Consider the following 19,894-nt stretch of genomic DNA (forward strand, 5'->3'; position numbering starts at 1 on the left):
TGGAAAACTACACTGGCTGAAAACTTCACCCAGGGGCCTCTCCATTCTGCTGACCCCACACTGCTGGGACCCTCAGAGCTCAGCATTGGTCATTAGCACCGCAGACGTGGCATGGTCAGCAGTCCTGCTTAGCCGATGGCCACTGAGAGCAGAGCTGGCTTTGTGTGGGGGGCTCTTGACTTTCTAGTCTGTGGCAGGCAGGGCAGCCCTTGAGCCTGCTACCTACTGGTCTACGTAATGCCCACGCCTCCCGGGAATTGGGGCAGAAGAGCACCGGGTAGAATCCCCCAAGCATCCCCCTAGGGTGGGCACCTACAGACAGCTAGGAAAGCGCCCAACTCAGGTCATAGAGAATGAAAGAGGACCAAAAGGAAACCGCCCAACTCAGGTCAGGTCATGGAGAATGAAAGAGGACCGAGCCCACGCACCAGGCTCTGCCACCCACGAAGAACCGGCCGCAGCTGACCAGTGTCGGTTCCCCTGAGAAAGGCTGTGCGGGGCCGAGCTCTGCTCCCATAGCCAGGGTCCACTTTAAGTGACCTGACCACCACACTGAAAGCTGACCTGGCTTCACCCAGCCACAGCCTTATTTTGTGTCATCAAAAAGAATTCCTTGCTGGGTGCAGTGGCACATGCCTGTCATCCTAGCTACCCGGGAAGCTGAGGCAAGAGGATCACAAGTTCAAGGCCGGCCTGGGCAATTTAATGAGATCCTGTCTCCAAAAAGGGCCGGGGGTGTGGCTGAGTGGTGACCCCTTGCCCAGCATGCACAAGGCCCTGGTTCCATCCCCATCTCTCCTGGCAGCACAAGAACTGTGTCCATGAGAAATGTCAGGCACTTTAATCATAAATGGTCCGGTGGCCCTGCCTGGAGCTGATGCTATACACAAACACAACCCACCCCGCCCTGCCCCAGCCCAGCCTGGCCCCTCTGGGGGCTGGAGGGGACCCGAGGCAGAGGAACAGGCCGGTTCAGGCCAGCTGAGTCCTGGTCCCCACGGCTGCAGCTTGTCAGTGCTCGGTCAGACACTCGGAGGCACTCTCCAAGGTCAGGTTGGCTCCGGGCTCCAGACACGAGATGCTTGGTGCTATCAGACTGGCGACACACAACACCCTCAGGCCTTCCTGGCCTTCCTTCCCTGGCTGGTCTCTGCCAAGGGGCCCTGGGCCACCTCCCAGCTGGGATGTGTGGTCCTGTGCACAGCTGTGTCCCTGAGGGAGTACCACGTGGGGTCCCCCACCATCCCCCTCATGACCCAGGTGCCTGGGACTGTGTGTGACAGGGCATGAGGAGGTCTGCGGCAAAGTGGCCAGTGATCCCTGGTTTTGTGCACCCCAACCCAGGGCCACCTGCTTCTGTGTGACTTCCGTCTCCCGTCACTCACAAGGCTGGGGTGGTTCTGCGTGTCCCATGCGAAGAGATGCAGGAAGAAGAGCGCATGGTTTGCTCGTGAGATGACCACTCGGGGGTTACATGGGTTTGGAAGCAGAACGGCTGGCCGGCAGTTCCAGGTGCACAGGGATCTCGGCCCACGGTGCCTGCCCTGCCCAGCACCTCCACCCATCTGCCCCCACTGACCAGAGGACCCTGCGGCACCCTTTCCCCAACCCCCTACTCCCCTCCTCCAGAAGGCCAGGCCTTACCTCATTCTGGTGTCCTGTCTGAAAGATACATGGGGTTCAGGTCAGATTCCCCAGCTCTGGAGCCCAGGCTGTGTCCCTGGAGCTTCTCTTCTGGGGCGAGGACCACAGCTCTCCAATCAACTCAAGATAAACTAGACCCCTTTTTTCATCCACTACTGGAACCCAGGGCCTTCATGCTGAGCTCCATCTACATCTCCAGCCTGTTTGTTTGTTTGTTTTGGGAATCGAACTCAGGACCTTACGCTTGCCAGGCAGGCAGTTGTGCCACTGAGCTATATCCCCGGCCCCTTGTTTTTTTTTAAAGACAGATTCTAAGTTGCTAAGCTGCTCAAACGAGGTTTGAACATGTGAGCCACCTGCCTTAGCCTCCTGGAGTGCTAGGATGACAGTCATTTGCCACCACGGCTGGCTAGGGTAGACTAGACTTTCTGGGGGCACCCTAGCTAGATGCTCTGTACTCCTCCAGCTGAGCTCAGAGCTCCAAAGAGAAAGGACTGGGGGCTGCCTTCTCCACCGAGGGGACAGGGTGAGGTCCTGCCTCCCTACTGCACCTCTGCAGGCCCCGGGACCCTCGCCAACCCCACAGAGCCCTGAGGTACTCACACACATGCACACTGCCTCTGACAAAACTTGTGTTGGATCGGAGGGTGGGGGACTTACTTGTGCCAATTAGATCTGCAATGATAGCAGGTTTGGAGTTGGGACAACGAGGCCTCAGTCAAGTGTCCCCTCCACGTGGCTGCCCAAAGACCCCAACTCACATATAAATGAGAAGGCCCCGCACAGCCTTCTCCCACTGTGCCGAGGACCTGTGAGGACAGGGGGGTTGGAGGTGGCAACACCCACTGCTCCAGGCCCCACCCTGCCCAGCCCTGAGCCCGGAGCCTGCAGCGCAGGTGGGGCTGGTGCCCGAGCCCTACTCGCAGTTGTAGCCAAAGCACACGACGTGCGAGTCAGAACAGTTGTGACAGGATATGGTCTCATACTGGAAGATCCCTGCAACACATCAGAGGCTGCAGCAGGCTCCCCGGGCCTCCAGGCCAGGCCACCGATGCTTACTCTGCCCCTTCGCCTAGACCGGTCTCACTCACCACAGTGACGCTGACAGTCGATGCGACCTGTGGGAGCACAGGACAAACATTTTTTTGTTTGTTTTTGTAAAATGCAGATTGAACCCAAGCCTTTTGCATTGAGCTATATACCCAAAATACAGTTTTTGAGTCAAGAGGGCCAGGGATATAGCTTAGTGGCATAGTGCCTGCCTGGCAAGCCTGAGGTCCTGAGTTCAATTCCCAATACCAAAAACACAAAACAAAACAAAAACCACATATTTTGAGTCAAGAAATTGCTAAATCACTAATTTGCCCAGGCTGGACTCAAATAGATGATCCTCCTGTCTCAGCCTCCCAGAACATTGAGATGACAGGCATCTACCATGCCCAACTAAGGATGCCACCTTTTTTTGGGGGGGGGTCTTTTTGAGACAGTTTCACTATATAGTTCAGGCCAGCCTTGAACTCACTTTGTAGCCCATGCTGGCCTCAAATTCACAGTGATCTTCCTGCCTTAGCCTCCCAAGTGCTGGGATTACAGGTGTGCACCACCACGCCCGGCTCGATGGCACAATTTTACCAGGTCCAGACTTACCCCTGGCTTTGCCCAGAGGCTCAGAGCCTGTCCCTCAGCTAGAGGGGGCATGAGCACACTTGGGCATCTCGATCCAGAGGGAAGGAGGTCCCTGAGGTGGACTCCAGAGTGGAGGATGGGGACTGCAACACCCCCAGGCTCTCTGGAGATTAGTTTGGCAAGTGCCAGGGAGGTGCTGGCGTGTCCTTCTGGGATGCTGTTCCCTTCCCCTTCTGCCCGAGGGCAGTTGCCAACTCTGAGTCCTGGTCCCCAGCATCGCCCTGCTGTGGGGCGCTGGACAGCGTCCCCTCCTCAGCTCACTTTTGATGATGGCATTCTGGATGAGTTGCACCTGCTCGCGGAAGATGGCTCGCAGCTCATTGGGGAAATACCCTGCCAGAGGCAGAAGGAGGAGGTCAGGCTCGGATGACGTGGGTGAGCAGGTAGGAGGTCCCTGCCTCAGCTTCCCGCACCTTACCAGGGAAGTACATCTTCCCCTGGTACAGCTGATCCATCTTCCGGTACACAGTTCTCGCCACCTGCTCCAGATTCTCCCGGGCTGCGGGTGGGAGGAGGAGGCCGGTGAGCCGCTCTACTAGGCCCGGGGTCCCGCTGGACCGTGGGGCTTCCCCACTTTGGGCTCCACGCTCACTGATCTCCGCCGGGATGGCCAAGTGCAGCTCCCTCATTGTGTCCTGGCTCCAGTCGGCGAGCAGAGCCCCCGACACGGGGATGTCCCCCACCCACCAAGACTTGAGGTTCACGTGGTGGCGGTAGAAAAAGAACTTCTCAGAGAAGTTATTATGGCAATGAAGGCAGCCGTGGGCCAGCGCGGCAGTCATCCCCAAGCACAGTAGTAGAGCCATGGCCCGCCCCCTCCTGCCGCCGACCAACCAACGGCGGCCGCCCGCGCCACGCCCCTACGCCGCGCACCAACTAACGGCGTCCGCTCGGGCCTAGGGCGGGGCCCCTGTCGTGCCCCCCACAGCCACGCCCCTCCGCGGTCTCAACGGGCAACCGACGACGCTGGTTCCGCCCTCAGGTCCCGCCCACGAGATGCCGCTTACAGAGAAGGCTCCACCCCTATTTTGGTACCACTTCCGAGACATCACTTCAAGCAGGCGCCAATAACAAGAGCCAGCTCCGCCTTCTGGATCCGCTGGGCGCCTAGCTCCACAACAGAGTAACAAGCTCCCCCTATAGGTCGCCACCAACTAATAGGGAGTCCGCAAGCTATGTGGTTGCTAGGCAACGAGAGTGCGGCCTAGCGGGCCCGGCCCTCGCTCAGGACCGGCGCCTCCATCCGGGGCTCTCACAGAAGCCGCGCCTCCATCCGGACACTGGTCCTTAAGGGAAGTAGGTCCGGCCCGCGGGTGCGGTTGGGCGTGGCCTTCGCAGAGTCCCTCCGCGGGCGGCGGCAGGCGCGGGCATCCCGAGGCCAGGCGAAGGCGGACGGCGGCGTGAGGCTACCAGGTGGGTGGCGGGAGGACGAAGGCGGGCGGCGGGTGTGGCCGGGATCCACGCGGCTCGGGCCTTCCTCAGCGGCTCTCGGTTCTGGGGCCCCAGAGCCACGGAGCAGGTGCCACGGCGCCCCACATGCTGGCCCTAGGGCTCCTCATGCTGGCCCTTTAATAGTTCATTGAAAAGAGAAGAGACCGAGGAGATTGCAAAGTAGAGTCACAAAACAAATAAGATCCCGGAGAAACGCCGTATGAATTTTTCTTTTTCAGTTTATTGAGACAGGGTCTCATGTAGTTCAGGCTGGCCTTGAGCACACTGTAGCCCAGGGTGGCCTCGAACTCGCGGCGATCCTCCTGCCTCAGCCTCCCGCCTCAGCCTCCCGGGTGCGCCACCACGCCTGGCCCTTTTTTATTTTGAGGCAGTGTCTCCCTCAGTTGCTAGATTGCCCTGTATGGGCTGGAACTTGTGATCCTCCTGCCTCAGCCTCCCATGAGTCTGCCACAGAGATCTGCTGACCGTTGCTTGCTTGGGAGGGGGGCAGTGTGCAGCCCAGCAGAGGTCTTAGTAGCCCCCCTCTGCGGAAGAGCAGTTGCATGAAGCCCCCAGGGCTGGAGTACCCACCTTCTCCGCCTTCAATGCGTTCAGCGTGGAGGCCTTCCCGCCACGGTTTTGACCTGTGAGATGAGACCTGCTTTCCCCTTCTGCTCCGTGGGAGTCCTTCTCGCGCCAGCTTTTTTTCTCTTCACCACGAGAGTGGCCGGATGCTTGTGTTTTGGGGTTGTTCCCGAAGCAGCGCAGGAGTTTTGGGGAGGTGACAGCTCAGGGCAGCCGTAGCGGGGAGAGAGGAAGACCTGGGCCGGTGAGGCGCTGGGAACTGCGGAGCCTGGGTGCTTTCACCTGCCTGGCTCCATCTCTTCTTAGAACTCGTTGATAGGTCGGCTGAGTATACAGTGAGACCAGGGAAACTCCGAGTCCCTGTCCCCCTCTGCCCAGCGTCCTTCCCTTCCCTGGAGTCAAATCACACCCACCTCTCAGCTCAACCTGCAGCTCAGCACCTTTCTCCCTCTCTCCTTCCGTACTGGGGGTTAACTCCAGGCCTTCCCCCTGAGCGGGATCCCCAGCCCTTTTTGCGGGGGCACAGGGTCTCAGTAAATAACCCTGGGTGGGTGGAACTTGTAATCCTCCTGCCTCGGCCTCCCAGAGGGTTGACTTCTAAACACACACACACACACACACACACACACACACACACACAAAGAAAACCCGGCTTCAACAAAAGCAAGAGCTGCATTTTTTTTTCACGGCGTGATTTTGTGTGTGTTTGTGTATTTGGTGCTCAAAATCTAACCTCGGGAAAAACATTCCGCTAGTTCCTCACGAGTTTTTTTTGAAATCATTTCAGTTCCTGAACTTGGTAGAGTTTTCATATTTTAATCAAGTGCACGGGTCTGTGCCATGTGTCACAAGTTCCGGGTCCCAGATCCTCTGAAAAGTCCGCCTTCTGTGCTGTGCCGAGAGCGGGCCCCATCTAGCTGCTCAGCGTGGCGGCTGCAGAACTCCCCGGGGGGAGGCCGGCTGTGAGCCATACTTGTGGGAAGTTCTGGGCTTTCCCCACTGGCGGGCGCGGTTCCCCTTTTCCTGGAATTCGGGGGTTCAGCTGCTTTAACCAGAAAAGGCAAATCCCACTTCACAAATCTGGTGCCGGTTGGAGGGCTTCACTCCAAGACCCAAAGAGGATGTGCTTCCGCTTTCTCAGGGGCGGCCACACCCTACCTCCTCTTCCTTTTTCTCTTTTGCGGGGCCGGGGCTCCCCACTGAGCTGCACCCCATCCCCCATTCTCCTTTGGATTTTCTCAGAATGACTTTTTTTCTTAGGTTCTCAGGCAGGGAAACTAAATGTCTGTTTATTATAAAGATTCCCAGACTGGGGTGGGGGGCAAGGTGGCACAGGTCCATAATCCCAGCACCCCAGAGGCTGAGACAGGAGGATTACAAATTCTACTGCAGTCTGGGCAATGTACCAAGACCTTGGCTCAAAATAAATGAAAAGGGCTGGGCGTGTAGCTCCCTGAGAAGGCCCTGGGTTCATCCCCAGTAAGATTCCCCCACCGAAAAACTCCTGATATCCACACTGTTGAACAGCTTATTTTTTCACAGGATATGCACTGATTGTCCAGCCATACCTGGGCCCGTTGTTTCTTTTTTTCTTTTGGTTTTTGAGACAGGGTCTGGCTATGTAGTTCAGGCTGGCCCCGAACTCACTATGTAGCCAAGGCTGGCCTTGAACGCAACAAGGATTTCCTGCCTCAGCCTCCTAAGTGCTAGGATTACAGCCATGCACCACCACCACCGGCACTTGGCCCCTTCTTTTAAGTTCTGAGGCTGCACTGTCCTAGGTTACTCGAACATCTAGAGGTCTTCTCTGGCCAACAGGCTCCAGCTAGGATTGTCACTGTCCCCTAACCTGGGGGCTGCAGAAGGGACACAGGAGGCAGCTGCTCCTGTGACCAGCTTGGGCCATCCTGGGGTGACTGGAGCTGGGTTCCTGATGCACAGGGTTAACTTCAGATCCCCCACAGGTTGTGCTTACCTTATTCGAAAATCTCCAGTTTGATTCAGAGCTGGTATTTGTTTTTTGTTAAAATGTCGTGTGTGTTTTGTTTGGTTTTGTGGTACTGGAGATTGAACCCAAAGCTTTCCCACTGAGTTATATCCCCAGCCCTTTCTTATTTTCATTTTGAGTCAGGGTCTAGGCTGGAGTTGAACTTAGAGTCCTCCTGCCTCAGCCTCCTAGTGTGCTGGGACTACTGTGCACCATGTCAGAAGCATTGCTACACTGAATGTCCTGTTCTTTCATAGGGTGAGGATAGTAAAGAAGGCTTATCTTCTTCTGGTGTGGGGCTCCGGACAGGGTCTCCTCTCAGCACTGTGGACACTGGGACTGGGTCCTTTTCTGGCGTGGGCTGCGGGGTGCACAGTGACACCCGAGGTGTCCTCAGACATGGGCCGTGGCCCCCGGCTGGGGGTAGGGCAGGTCAGTGCGGGCTGGAGAGGCACCAGCAGGGACTCAGGCTCAGGGCTGTCCAGGGCACTCAGTGCAGCTTGGAGGAAGGGAGGTGGCCAGGGGGGCGGGCAGGTCAAGGCGGGGCCGCCTCTGACGGGGCAGAGTGTGCTGAGCTGGGGGCTGGGCCGCAGGCGTGCCTGTCATCCCAGCACTCTGGGAGGCTGAGGCAGGGGGGTCAAGAGTTGGAGCCCAACCTCAGCAACTTAGCAAAACCGTGTCTCAAAATAAATAAGAGCAGGGTGCTGCTCCGTGAGAGCCCTGCGTTCCTCCCCAGCACCACCGCGAAAACCAAACCAAAGAAGTGTCAGGCTTGTGTCTGTGCACAGGCTGTGGATGCGGGTTTTGGAAACCCCCGGGCAGCTGGGGACCCTAGGCCTGGCCCCCAGGGATGTGGGCCAGGCTGGGGGATCCCCCAGGACCACCTGAGGGAGTCCTTGGTACAGAGGGGAAGTGTTGGGCAAACCTAGAGGTGCGAACCCGAGTCCAGTTTGCCCAACTGGGGTGCATGGGTGGTGCCCGGGGCACGTGTGTCCGTCACACGGGAGCTCCCTGGGACGCTGCTCAGCACCCGCAGGGCCCCAGAAGCCCCACAGAGAAAGCCCAGGCTCAGTGTGTACAGCACTCGGGGGATCTGGTCTAGTGGAAAATGCGCCAGACTCAGATCTAAAGCTTGAGGCTTGAGCCCAGCCCTTAGACCTCCATGCACCTGGGCTCAGGAAAGGCAGCCCACCTCAGTTTCCTGATCTGCAGGCTGGGCAAGTGGCCGACCGGAAGTGGACAGTCTCATGCAAGTGGCCCTAATGGCCCCTGGCCTAGATCGTTGAGTTCATTAATAACAGCAAAAGCTCTCAGGTACAGCCATCTGGTCCGGAGTGAGTGTCAGGAACTGGCAGGGTGTGGTGGTGCATACCCGTCATCCCAGCACTCAGGAGGCTGAGGCAGGAGGATTACTATGAGTTGGAGGCCCCACCTGAACACTCTGTCTCAAAAAACAATAAAACAAAGTGTCACTGAGCAGACCCTAGAGACTTACATTATTCTTTCTTTCTTTTTTATTGTTTTAGTACTAGGGATTGAACACATGGAGCACTGAGCTACACCCCCAGCCTCTTTTTGTTTTTGTTTTTTTGAGGCAGGATTTCAGCATGTAGCCTAGGCTCGCCTTGAACTCCAGCGGTCTTCCTGCTTCAGCTGGGATGACATGTGTGCGCCACCACATGCAGCTTTCTTTTTTTCTTTTCTTTTTTTTTTGTACTTTGAAACAAGGTCTCACTGAGTCACTAAGTTGCTCAGCCTGGACTCAAACTTGGGACCCTCCGTCTCACCCTCCCATGTAGCTGGGACGCCAAGTGTGGGCCGCACCTAACCCTCTGCTCACAGCCATCTCCTCCGTCTTCACATCACCTTCCTCTTCTGTCTATCCAATTTCTGAGTTATGTGTTTGCTTATTTATTTTTTCGGTGCTAGGGTTGGAACCCAGGGCCTTGAGCAAGCCCTCATCACGGGGCCACACTCCTAGATTCACGGTTAACCCTTAGATTGAGGGAGACAGCTCTGGGTTCCAGACTTTTTTTTTATTTTTATCTTCTTTTAAGACTGGGTGTCACTACGCAGTTCGGGCTGGCCTTGAGCTCACTTTATAGCCCAGGCAGGTCTCAAACTCACAATGATCCTCCTGCCTCAGCCTCCTGAGTGTTGGGATTACAGGCATGTGCCGCTATGCCCGGCTGGGTTCTAGACTTTGTTCACAGGGCAAATTCTGGGCTGGGAACATCTTTCAGCCAAATATTGGGGCTGCCAAGCTAGATGCCAGGGTTGCAGTGATCATGAGTGCTAGAGAGCCAATCTCTACACTCAGGCTGCCTACTGCTGCCGCAGGATGTGGACAGTCCCGGAAGGAAGTGGGTGACTGTGGGCTGAGAGCTGCCGCACCTCTGTCCGGGAGGGGTCAGGACAGTTGTTTGCTTAGAGGAACCACTTGTGCTGTGTTTTGTTTTCAGAAAAAAAAAGGAAAAGGAGGGAGTGTGTTGGGGTGGAGGAGTTTGTCATCTTACCTTTTGACCTTCTAGAAGTTTCCGGTGTCACTGGAGTCTTGTGGGTCTGTGGTAAGACCCAAAGGGCCAACAGCTGTTACTGTCGAGTTTTAAGAAGCTGTCAGAAGATCAGAGAGGACCCCAGAAACGGTGACCAGGACTCAGGGAACAGCGGTGAGGAGGTTGTGGCCTGGGGTCTGTCAGGGGAGGTCAGTCATACCTTAGCCATGTATTGCGTTTGTTTCTGACAGAAGCATGTTGGCTTTTGATGGGGATTGTGCCTATCCAAGAAGTTTCTTTTTTTTTTTTTTTTTTTTTTTTGTCTTTTTGAGACAGAGTCTCGATATGCATCTCAGGCTGGCCTTGAGCTCATTTTGTAGCCCAGGCTGGTCTTGAACTCATAACGATCCTCCTGCCTCAGCCTCCCGAGTGCTGGGATTACAGGCATGTGCCACCAGGTCCGGCTTCCAGAAAGTTCCTAGAAAATAATTACTTTCACCTTAAAAAAATTCTCTAACCTTCTTGTTTTGGGAAGGAGGCTCAAACCCTGGCCCTTTGCGCTAGGTCACATCCCTAGCCCTTTTTTAATTTTTTATTTTGAGGCAGCATCTTGCCAAGTCATTACATTGCCCAGGCCAGACTCAAACTTGAGACCGTCCTGCCTCAGTCCCCTAATGTTCTGGGATTACAGGTGTGCACTACCATTCCCAGCTCTCCTACTGCCTGAGAGGAGATAGAAATGTGGGCAGAGGCTCTGCCAGCCTCTCTGCCACCCTGTCTTCTAGAACAGTCTGGGTGGGAGTCTGTAGCTGGGCACGAAGGGTTGTAGAGGTAGGCAGGCCCCAGAGACACAGCTGGCCTGGTGGAAGCAAAGGTCACTGGGTTGCTGCTGGGGTGGGAGATGAGGGGCCCCACTTCTGCCTGCCCTGCCCAGGCAACATCGTTGGGAACCCCCAGAACTGTCGGTGGAAAGGCCCCAAAAGAATCCGGGCTGCAGGTGTGTGTGTGTGTGTGTGTGTGTGTGTGTGTGTGTGAGAGATTGTTCTTCGTGCTGTGGTTGCCATGAGCGTTGGAAAGTTTGTACATGATAAATGAGGAACCAGAGGTAAAGCAGGAAGGAGAGCCGAGCGGGTAGCAAATACCTGTCATCCCAGTACTCTGAAAGACTGAGGCAGGAGGATTGCAAGTCAGAGCCCTACCTGGGCAACTTAACAAGACCTTGTTTCAAAATAAAATTTTAAAAATGGCTGGGGAGCCAGGTGTGGTGGCGCACTCCTGTAATCCCAGCGCTCAGGAGGCTGAGACAGGAGGATTGTTGGGAGTTTGAAACCAGCCTGGGCTACAAAGTGAGCTCAAGGCCAGCCTGAACTGCATAGCGAGACCTTGTCTCAAAAAGACCAAAAATAATGGTTGGGGATGTAGGAAAAAAAAAAAGGCAGCAGGTGGAGGCAGGTGGTAACCAGCTCTGCCTTGTTGAGTGGCTGAGGGACCTTGTATCAGCCTCATGCTGTCCCCGCCAACCCTGGGGAAAATGAGCCTGTGGCTTGGAGACTAGGATGGAGCTCTGCACGGGATACACAGGACACAGGCCCCTCACGGGGCACACAGGAGTTTTCCCCTCTGTCCCTGTGGATGGCAGTGAGTGGCCAAAGGCAGTGGTCAGTCGCAGGTGCAGGACCCAGGTATCCCCAGCTGCCCAGCCCTGGATCTCTCTCCGAGACCAGGAGCAGTGCTTGGGGCTGGCCGCTCCGAGGTGCAGAGGCCAGGGTGGCTCGGCCACCTAGCCAGCACTGGAGGGGACGTGGTGAGGGGACACTAGCTTCAGGGTGAGATGGTGGACACTCCAGCCTCGGAGTTGGGGTGTTTGGGGGCACGTGGTGTCTGTACCTGCACAGCCTGGCCACCTCTGTCTCCCAGCTGTGTGGCTTCAGATGTGAAGATTCGAAGAGCTGTCACCGTCCAGCCCCCAGGGGGTTGCCCACAGATGCTGCCCCAGGGGACACCAGGCCATGCCTGGGGACACATGTAGCTGTGAAAGAGCCCTTGGCTGGGCAACCTGCAGGGCCCGCGGGAGCATACCTGCCAGTGTCCCAGCGCCTGGGGGGCAGCCTGGCCTCCGGGCAGCCGTCTGCAGAGTGGAGACGTGATCTCCCCCAGGAAGGTGTGAAGCACCTGGCAAAGCGCGGTGGCAGGAGGTGCTGACGTGGCCCAGCCCGGAGCGGCTCCAGCACCCGGCCGTGGGCTCCACGCTGGCTGCGCCCCTGCCCCGGAGCACAGTGGACGCGCTTGTGGGAACGGTGCTTTCCCTGCCTGCGGGCGACCCCTGGGTGTAGCGTGACTCTACAACCTTTTGAGAGACAGCCGCCTTTCCCTGGGAGCTCCACCATGTCGCGTATCCGCCCACCATTTGTGAGGTCTCCCTATGCACCCCAGGCTGACCTCGAACTCATGGCAATCCTCCTGCCTCAGCCTCCCAAGTGCTGGGATTGCAGGCGGGCACCACCACCCTGGGCTTTGGAGGCTTAGCTCAGTTTGCAAAGCACTGCCGCCCCTGTGCAGTTGCTTCGCCTCTCTTTCCCCAGCCCCTGGCTCTGCAGCCTCTCCCTCCTCAGCTCCCCTCGGACAGTTCGGCTCGCACTGTCCTGAGTCTGTGTCCCTGAGGCAACCTGGGTGACACAGTACAGGCACAGGCCAGGTCACCAGCCGGCTGTGGCCCCTCGGGGGGTTCCTGGGACGCTCCTCACAGCCTCACAACCTCGGTGGCTGGAAGACATTTGTTTTCTCAGTCCCAGGGGCAAGAGGCTGATTTGAGGCCTTCAGGCATGGTGGGCTGCCCCTCCCAGGTCTGGAAGAACACAGTCCCCTAGCAGCCTGCTGCGCCCTGTTCAAAGTGCTGGGGGTAGAATCCGGGCCATCACACTGACCTGTGTCACCATCTTTTTTTTTTTTAAACCAGGACTTGCTAAATCACCCAGATAGGGCTCCAACTTATGACCCTCCTGCCTCAGCCTCTTGAGTAGCTGGGGCCTAGTGAAGCACTGTGTGTTGACCTAAGTCACCAGTTCTGCTGCAGCAGCCACAAGAGACACGTCACTGGTGCGGGGTCCCAGGGGACGGGTCACAAGATCACGCTCATTGGTCACGAAGGAAACTGACTCCAAAGATTTAAGCAAAAAATTTAAGTACTGGGGCTTTATCATATTTATTGTGTTTTTCTAAGTGGTCATTTATTCTAAGCAGGGTGCACGTCTAGGACCCAGCCCAGCAGCCCCCAGGGCCCCAGGTGCGTCCTCCAGCCTCTCATCCCCCACCTCTGCCACTTCCGTTTCTGCTGCTTCCTCTGCCTGTGTCCCTAACCCGCCACAAGGCCCCATAGGTCACAGCGTGGACCACAGCCAGGTCCACGCTTCCAGGCACCATCGTCGGCAGTGACAGACGTGACACAGGGCCCGAGAGGGGTCTCGTCTCCTCACCCGAGTGGGGACGGACACTGTCCCTGCTGGGCCAGGGGGACTTGTGGGCAGAGAAAGGCAGGCAGGAGAGGAGTACAGGCCCGGGGCAGGTGGCCATGCGCTGGCCACACCATCAGACTCTGCCATGCTCCTTGGGCTCACTTCCTTTTCTTCTCTCTCCTTTTTTTTTTTTTTTTTTTTTTTTTTTTTGGGGGGACTGGGGGTGGAACCCAGAGTGCCTGCACTGAGCTCTATCCCCAGCCCTTTTCATTTTTTATTTTGCTGTTTTTTTTTTAAGGCAGGATTTTGTATGTAATGTAGTTCCTGTCTTTGAACTCTTAGTGATCCTCCTGCCTCAGCCTCCCAAGTGCTGGGAGGACAGGCGTGCACCCAGCTGGAAGCATTGCCTTTGGTAACGTGATTAAATTAAGGTGAGGTCACATGCAGTCCTACAGGCCTTCCCCAGTGACTGGGGATTTGCACACGGTCATGCAGAGCAGCGCCCAGGAAGCCCAGGAAGGACAGGAATGTTTTATCTGTGAGTTTCTAGATCAAGACGTGGACAGGGCTGGCTCCTTCTGAGGTCATGGGAAGAATCTGATGCAGGCCGTATCCCCAGCGTCTGGAGATGGCTGCAGTCCTGGTTCTTCCTTGGCTTCTGGCCACCTCGTTCAGTATTGAGTGGCTGTCTTTACGTGGCCATGTGTGTCTCTACCATATCTTCCTCCCCTCTTTTTTTTTTTGCTACAGGGTCTCACTATATATTCTAGGCTGGTCTTGAACTTCCTATATAGCCCAGGCTGGCCCCAAACTCACAGCAATCCTCCTGCCTCAGCCTCCTGAGTGCTGGGGTTACATGCATATCACACCTGTCTTCTTCTTTTCTTTCTTTTTCCTTTTAGAACTGGCAGTGCTGAGCTAGATCCTAAACTTATTTTGAGTTTTTTATTATTTTATTTTTTCAGTACTAGGATTGAACTGAGGGAGGGCCTTCACAATGAGCTCTATCCCCAGTCCTTTTTTTTTTTTTTCCCCCAGTCCCTTTTATTTTTCATTTTGAGACAGGGTCTTACTAAATTGCTAAATTCCCCAAGCTGGGTGCAAACTTGCAGTCCTCCTGCCTCAGGCTCCCAGAGAGCTGAAATGACAGGTGGGACCATCATACCTGGCTTCTTTGTCTTTCCCAAGGACACTAGCCATTGGATTTAGTGCCACCTAGTCAGTCCAAGATGACCTCACCTTCGGGCTCTTAACCTTCTCACATCTTCAGAGACTCCTTTTCCATCTCAGGTCTGCCCCAGAGCTTCCATGGGTCAGGATATGGAGAGGATATGGGTCAGTGTGAGGAGAGTGGGAGGGAGGGCAGAAAGGCGAGATGTCTCAAGCCTCGAGCAGGCCCTAAATTCATTCCCTCTCTCTCGCTCTCTCTCTTTCTCTCTCTCTGTGTGTCACTGAATTTCAGAGCGCGGGGAAGAGCCAGGAGCTTGCCGAGGTTCTGCAGCAGCCGACCTCCCCCGTGAAGCAGCTCCGCAAGCCCCAGGGCCGAGATGTCCAGCCCGTTCCTGAAACAGGTCTTCCACAAGGACAAGACCTTCCGGCCCAAGCGCAAGTTCGAGCCCGGCACGCAGCGCTTCGAGCTGCACAAGCGGGCACAAGCATCGCTGCATGCGGGGCTGGACCTGCGACAGGCCGTGCAGCTGCCGCCGGGTGAGGAGCTCAACGACTGGGTGGCCGTGCACGTGGTGGACTTCTTCAACCGCCTCAACCTCATCTACGGCACGGTGAGCGACGGCTGCACTGAGCGCTCATGCCCCGTCATGTCTGGGGGCCCCAAGTACGAGTACCGCTGGCAGGACGAGCACCGGTACCGCAAGCCCACGGCGCTGTCCGCCCCGCGCTACATGGACCTGCTCATGGACTGGGTGGAGGTGCAGATCAACAACGAGGACATCTTCCCCACCAACGTCGGTGAGCTGCGGGCGGGCGCTGGGCCGGGCTCTCGCCTGTCCTCTCCACACAGCAGGCTGAGGCAGGAGGGTCCCCAAGAGGTCAAGGCCAGCCTAGTTACATGAGTCCAAGGCCAGCCCAGACCACATAGCCAGACGTTCTCTCAAAAACACACAACAACAAGAAGAAGAAAGTTTTAGCTCCGCTTTCTGTTTTTCTATTTTTTTTTTGTTTTGTTTTTCTAAATAATGTTTTGTTGATATATAATTCCTACCACATCATTCATACACACTCACCCTTTATTTCTTGTGGTACTGGGAAGTGAACTCAGAACCTTTGCCTTGCGCCCTTTTTGTGTTTTCCATTTTGAGAATAGGGTCTTGGTTCAGTTGCCCAGGCTAGGCCTGAACTCTAGATCCTCCTGTCTCAGCCTCCAAGGGCACTGCCATGCTGGGGGTGTGGTGCTGTCCCCGGCTTCATTCATTCTTTTAGAGTGTGTAACTCCGCCAGGTGTGGTGGCACATGCCTGTAATCCCAGCACTTGGGGAGGCTGAGGCAGGAAAATCTTAAGTTTGAGGCCAGCCTGGGCTACACAGCAAAACCACACACTACAAGGGGAAAGACAGGCTGCAGGCTGGTCACATCTCCCCACACCCTGGGGATCAGGCTGCATCTGGGGCCCGTGTGGCCCCTGGTCTCTGTCCTACACCGTGGGGTGGGAGTGCATGTGTCACGGGAGACGCTGTGAGTCTCCGCAGGCCTGGGGCCCAAGGGCTCCAAGCCAGTGTCTCCGAACTGCACGCCTTCGTCCTCGTGCTGGGGGCGAGGACAGCTCAGGCCTCCCGGGGCTGCAGTCCAGGCGTGGGCAGCAGGGCTGCTCCCTCCCAGCACACCAGGGAGAACCCGGGTCCCCATCTCAGCTCCTGGCGGCACCCACAGTCTTGGCTTCGGTGCTCACTGGACACAGGGCAACCTGGCAACACTGGCTGGATTGAGCGACCCTGTGTCCTGGGGAGAGATGCACAAACTCCTACAGTAACAGCTGTGGTCAGTGCTGCAGACGTCTGTACAGAGACCCCTGGAAAGAGCAGGAAAAACAGCTGTGGCGGGGAGATGGTAGCTGAGGCTCCTGAGGGAGCTGCAGGAGGTCGCTCAGGACAGGGAGAGGAAATTTGAGGAACTCTGTCTCAGTGAGGGTGACTAGGGTGTGGTTGCCCTAGTGTCTTTTTTTTTTTTTTTTTTTTTGAGACAGGGTCTCACTGTGTAGTTCAAGGTGGCCTCGAACTCACAGCAATCCTCCTGCCTCAGCCTGCTGAGTGCTGGGATGACAGGAAGGTTGGGCGAGTGTCTTCACGTCTCTGAGCCTCATTAGCTCACGCATCTGCAACTCAGAGGTGGAGCACAGCCTGCTGGGGCTGTAGCTGGGGGTCTCATGCAAACCTGGCCTCCCTGGTCCCCTTCCTTGGCCCTCTGCCCTCTCCAGGCACCCCGTTCCCCAAGAACTTCCTGCAGGCCGTGCGGAAGATCATGTCGCGCCTCTTCCGCGTCTTTGTGCATGTTTACATCCACCACTTCGACCGCATCGCGCAGATGGGCTCCGAGGCGCACGTGAACACCTGCTACAAGCACTTCTACTACTTCGTCACCGAGTTTGGCCTCATCGACACCAAGGAGCTGGAGCCACTGGTGAGCGGGGAGGTGGCCGGGAGGTGACAGGGACATGACCAGGACCCCGAGGCCTCAAAAACCCCCAAGAGCACGCCTGTCACTCCGGCACTCTGGGAGGCTGAGGCAGGAGGAGTACAAGCCTGGGCAACTTAGTGACTTAGGGAGACCCTGTCTCAAAAAATAAAAGGGCTGGGGGTGCAGCTTGGTGCAGAGGCCCTGGGTTCAGCCCTCGGTGCAGTTTAAGATAAGAAAAGGAACCTACAGGAGTGGCAGGGCCTGTTGCCACCTGTGCTCCGTGCTCCCCTCTGCGGGCATCGCGGGGACACGGCCGCCCCGGTGCAGAGTGCCCGGCCGAGTCCCTGAGCAGGGGCTGGCGCTCACAGTGGCCATCTCCGCCATGCTGCCCCCCACAACACCCAGAAGGTGGAGGCCCCGAATCCTTGGGGCCACCACACCAACCCCACTTCAAGTTCCCCGTGGACCAAGCACCGGCACCAGTGCCCCGTGGTATGGGTCCCTGCGCTCCACGTTGGACCTGGAGATGGGGATGGCAGAGCTCCGCCAGGACCCCTGCTGGCTTTCCCAGACACTCCTAGTGCTCCTGGACTGGGCATCTGGTTGCCCAGCAATGCCCTCGCCCCAGCTGGATTGTGAGGAGCAGCTTTTCTAGTTGTTGTGGTTTTGGTTGTTTTTGGATACAGGGTCTCACTAAGTAGTCCAGGCTGGTCTTAAACTCATGTGTAGCCCAGGCTGGCCTCAAATTCACAGTGATCCTCCTGCCTCAGCCTCCTGTAATGGCCGCACACCTGGCTTCCCATGTGTGTTAACTGCGTGGCCTCCTGTGTGTGTGTCTGTGTCCATGTCCTGTTCACTCTTCACAGAAAGAAATGACTGCTCGGATGTGTCACTAAGGCCTAGCCAGCCTCAGAGACTCACAGAAGGGCATCTTTGAGACTCCGATGGCTTCGATCACTCCAGCTGGGTGTCGTGGGGACTTTTGTTCCTTGCCGGCTGGCTGCACAGGGTTCTCAGAAGCCTGCGACCATGGATTCCTCCCTCTGTGGCTGCCTCAGCTCCCATCTGCCCAGGAGGAGGCAGGACTTGAACTCCGGGCCCAAGTGTCCTCAATGACCAGGAAACTGTGTCTGTGAGCACCCTCCCACCCAGGCTATGGTGTCCCCTCCTCTGAGGACGTGTTGCCTACCGCCCAGGAGGGAGCCTGGCTGCCATTCCTCATCCCAGCCCATTTCCGAAGAGGTACTGCTGGACCCCCTCGGGACCTTTGTCACCTGGTGTCCCTCTCTTGCCACCTCAGTTCCTTCAGCTGCCCCAGAAGCCTGGGCTCGCTCCACCTTGGGTCTGTAGACTCAGGCACTGAGCCTAGTGTAATACTCCTGCCTCAGCCTTATCTTGAAGCCCTCTTCACATGTGAATAAGAGATTTAATTTGTGGTAGCCTCATTTATAAGCATCTTGACATGTTCTTAAAAGTGTTTTAAAACTGGTTGTAGTGGCCCACACTGGTAATTCCAACACTTGGGAGGCTGAGGCAGGAGGATTGCCTAGAGTTCAGAGCCAACCTAGGCTACCTAACCAGACCCTGTCTCAAAAAATACGGGTTTATTTAAAACCAGTAAACACAAGCCTACTCTCTCTCTAGAGCTATCTCCCTCCATCACAAGGGGCCCAGGAATGAATTCCCTTGTGGAAAATTCCCTCATCCACCCTTGCCCAAGAATTGCTGTACCCTGGGTGCCTAAAAACCTTCCGGCAAAAGCCATTGTGTAAGCTGGTGTGGTAGTGCCTGCCTGTCATCCCAGTGCTCTGGGAGGCGGAAGCAGGAGGTTCAAAAGCTGGAGCCCAGCCCCAGCAATGTAGCAATGTAGCAGGACCACAAAAACAAAACCCAACAAGATAGCTGCTGTCTGCATGGCCCCTGCTGGGCCAGAGGGTCTGACCCCAGTCTTCCCTTTGAGACCCCAATCTCAGCCTTTGGGGGGCCGGGAGGGCGGGGCCCAGAGGGAGCCACACCTGGCCCAGCTGCTCCCCACAGGAGTCACCAGTGGCCTTTGACCCCAGCAGCCCTTCCCTGTCCGCACGCTGTACCTGACTATGCAGAATCCCTTCGTTTGTGGTGCCTGGGGTGCTTGCAGCTGTACAAGTGCAATTAACACGGTGGCACAGCTGAGCACAGAGCTCTGGGGACCCAACCTCCGTCCCCCAGAAGTTACCAGGCAGCGCTCAGAGCCCCAGGACTCGGCTGACACAGCGGCCTGGCTGTGCCTCCTGGCTGCAGGACCACTCCAAACCTGCCGCCACCCCACCCCTCAACCCTGCTGATGTCCCAGCAGCCCCTGGGGCTGCCCTGGGAGAGATGCCCAGCTGTCCCTGTCCCCAGCACCTTGCTCCATCCTGCCCCTGAAAATACCGCCTCCCAACCTCACCCCAAACATGCGAATAAACTCCTTTCGGTACCAGGGCTGCTGGCTGTCTTTCGCATTTCCCATGAGGGACACCCCCAAAGTGCAAGGGTGGCATTTAAACTTCAAGAGCCAGTGTGGGAAATTGGGGCAATTAGGACAGAGGCATCTAGGAAAAAGAGGCAGATGAGGGTGCAGTGGTGTACATCAGCAACCCCAGCACCCTGGGAGGCTGAGCAGCAGGATTGCCGAGTTCCAGTCGCCTGAGTGATTAGTGATTTAGGGAGACCCTGTCTCAAAATAAAAAAGGCTGGAAATGTAGCTCAGGCAAAAGCCCTGGTTCCCTCCCCAGCTGATACAAGGTTTCTTTTTCTGTCTTTCTCTGTCTCCCTGTGTTTGTGCACGTGCGCTGGGCAAGTGGTTTGATTTGGCTTGGTTTGGTTTTTTGAGATAGGGTCTCACTATGTAGTTCAGGCTGGCCTTTAACTCACTGTGTAGCCAGGGTGACCTTCAACTCACAGCAATCCTTCTGCCTCAGCCTCCTGAGTACTGGGTTGACAGGCATGTGCTACCATGCCTG

General features: G+C 56.5%; 2 protein-coding genes across 12 annotated transcripts; one reads left to right on the plus strand and one right to left on the minus strand.

Annotated features, from left to right (window-relative positions):
- Positions 1 to 825: 825 nt before the first annotated feature.
- Positions 826 to 4,316, minus strand: Izumo4 (IZUMO family member 4). 8 transcript variants are annotated; one of them, XM_005405931.2, is made up of 10 exons: positions 3,923 to 4,305; positions 3,749 to 3,829; positions 3,592 to 3,663; positions 2,736 to 2,762; positions 2,565 to 2,640; positions 2,406 to 2,453; positions 2,305 to 2,319; positions 1,645 to 1,662; positions 1,386 to 1,400; positions 826 to 1,096 (listed from the first exon to the last, which is right to left on the minus strand). In XM_005405931.2, exons 1-10 carry the CDS (start codon positions 4,134 to 4,136, stop codon positions 1,012 to 1,014), a joined length of 651 nt encoding a protein of 216 aa, XP_005405988.1. In that variant the 5' UTR covers positions 4,137 to 4,305; the 3' UTR covers positions 826 to 1,011. The 8 variants fall into 8 exon arrangements, 7 of the variants coding, with proteins under 7 accessions (XP_005405988.1, XP_013360716.1, XP_013360717.1 ...); XM_013505262.1 differs by having other exon boundaries at positions 1,019 to 1,096; positions 1,645 to 1,734; positions 2,565 to 2,657; positions 3,923 to 4,316; XM_013505263.1 differs by having other exon boundaries at positions 1,019 to 1,096; positions 2,248 to 2,319; positions 2,565 to 2,657; positions 3,923 to 4,315.
- Positions 4,317 to 4,341: 25 nt separating this feature from the next.
- Positions 4,342 to 19,373, plus strand: Mob3a (MOB kinase activator 3A). 4 transcript variants are annotated; one of them, XM_005405924.2, is made up of 6 exons: positions 4,342 to 4,743; positions 9,865 to 10,002; positions 13,069 to 13,111; positions 14,743 to 15,248; positions 16,711 to 16,913; positions 17,777 to 19,373. In XM_005405924.2, exons 4-6 carry the CDS (start codon positions 14,828 to 14,830, stop codon positions 17,804 to 17,806), a joined length of 654 nt encoding a protein of 217 aa, XP_005405981.1. In that variant the 5' UTR covers positions 4,342 to 4,743; positions 9,865 to 10,002; positions 13,069 to 13,111; positions 14,743 to 14,827; the 3' UTR covers positions 17,807 to 19,373. The 4 variants fall into 4 exon arrangements, with proteins under 4 accessions (XP_005405981.1, XP_013360715.1, XP_005405979.1 ...); XM_013505261.1 differs by lacking the exon at positions 13,069 to 13,111 and having other exon boundaries at positions 9,865 to 10,010; XM_005405922.2 differs by lacking the exon at positions 13,069 to 13,111.
- The last annotated feature ends 521 nt before the right edge of the window (positions 19,374 to 19,894 follow it).

Source organism: Chinchilla lanigera, unplaced genomic scaffold (assembly GCF_000276665.1).
Source record: "Chinchilla lanigera isolate Chin_1 unplaced genomic scaffold, ChiLan1.0 scaffold00094, whole genome shotgun sequence".
NCBI lineage: Eukaryota > Metazoa > Chordata > Mammalia > Rodentia > Chinchillidae > Chinchilla > Chinchilla lanigera.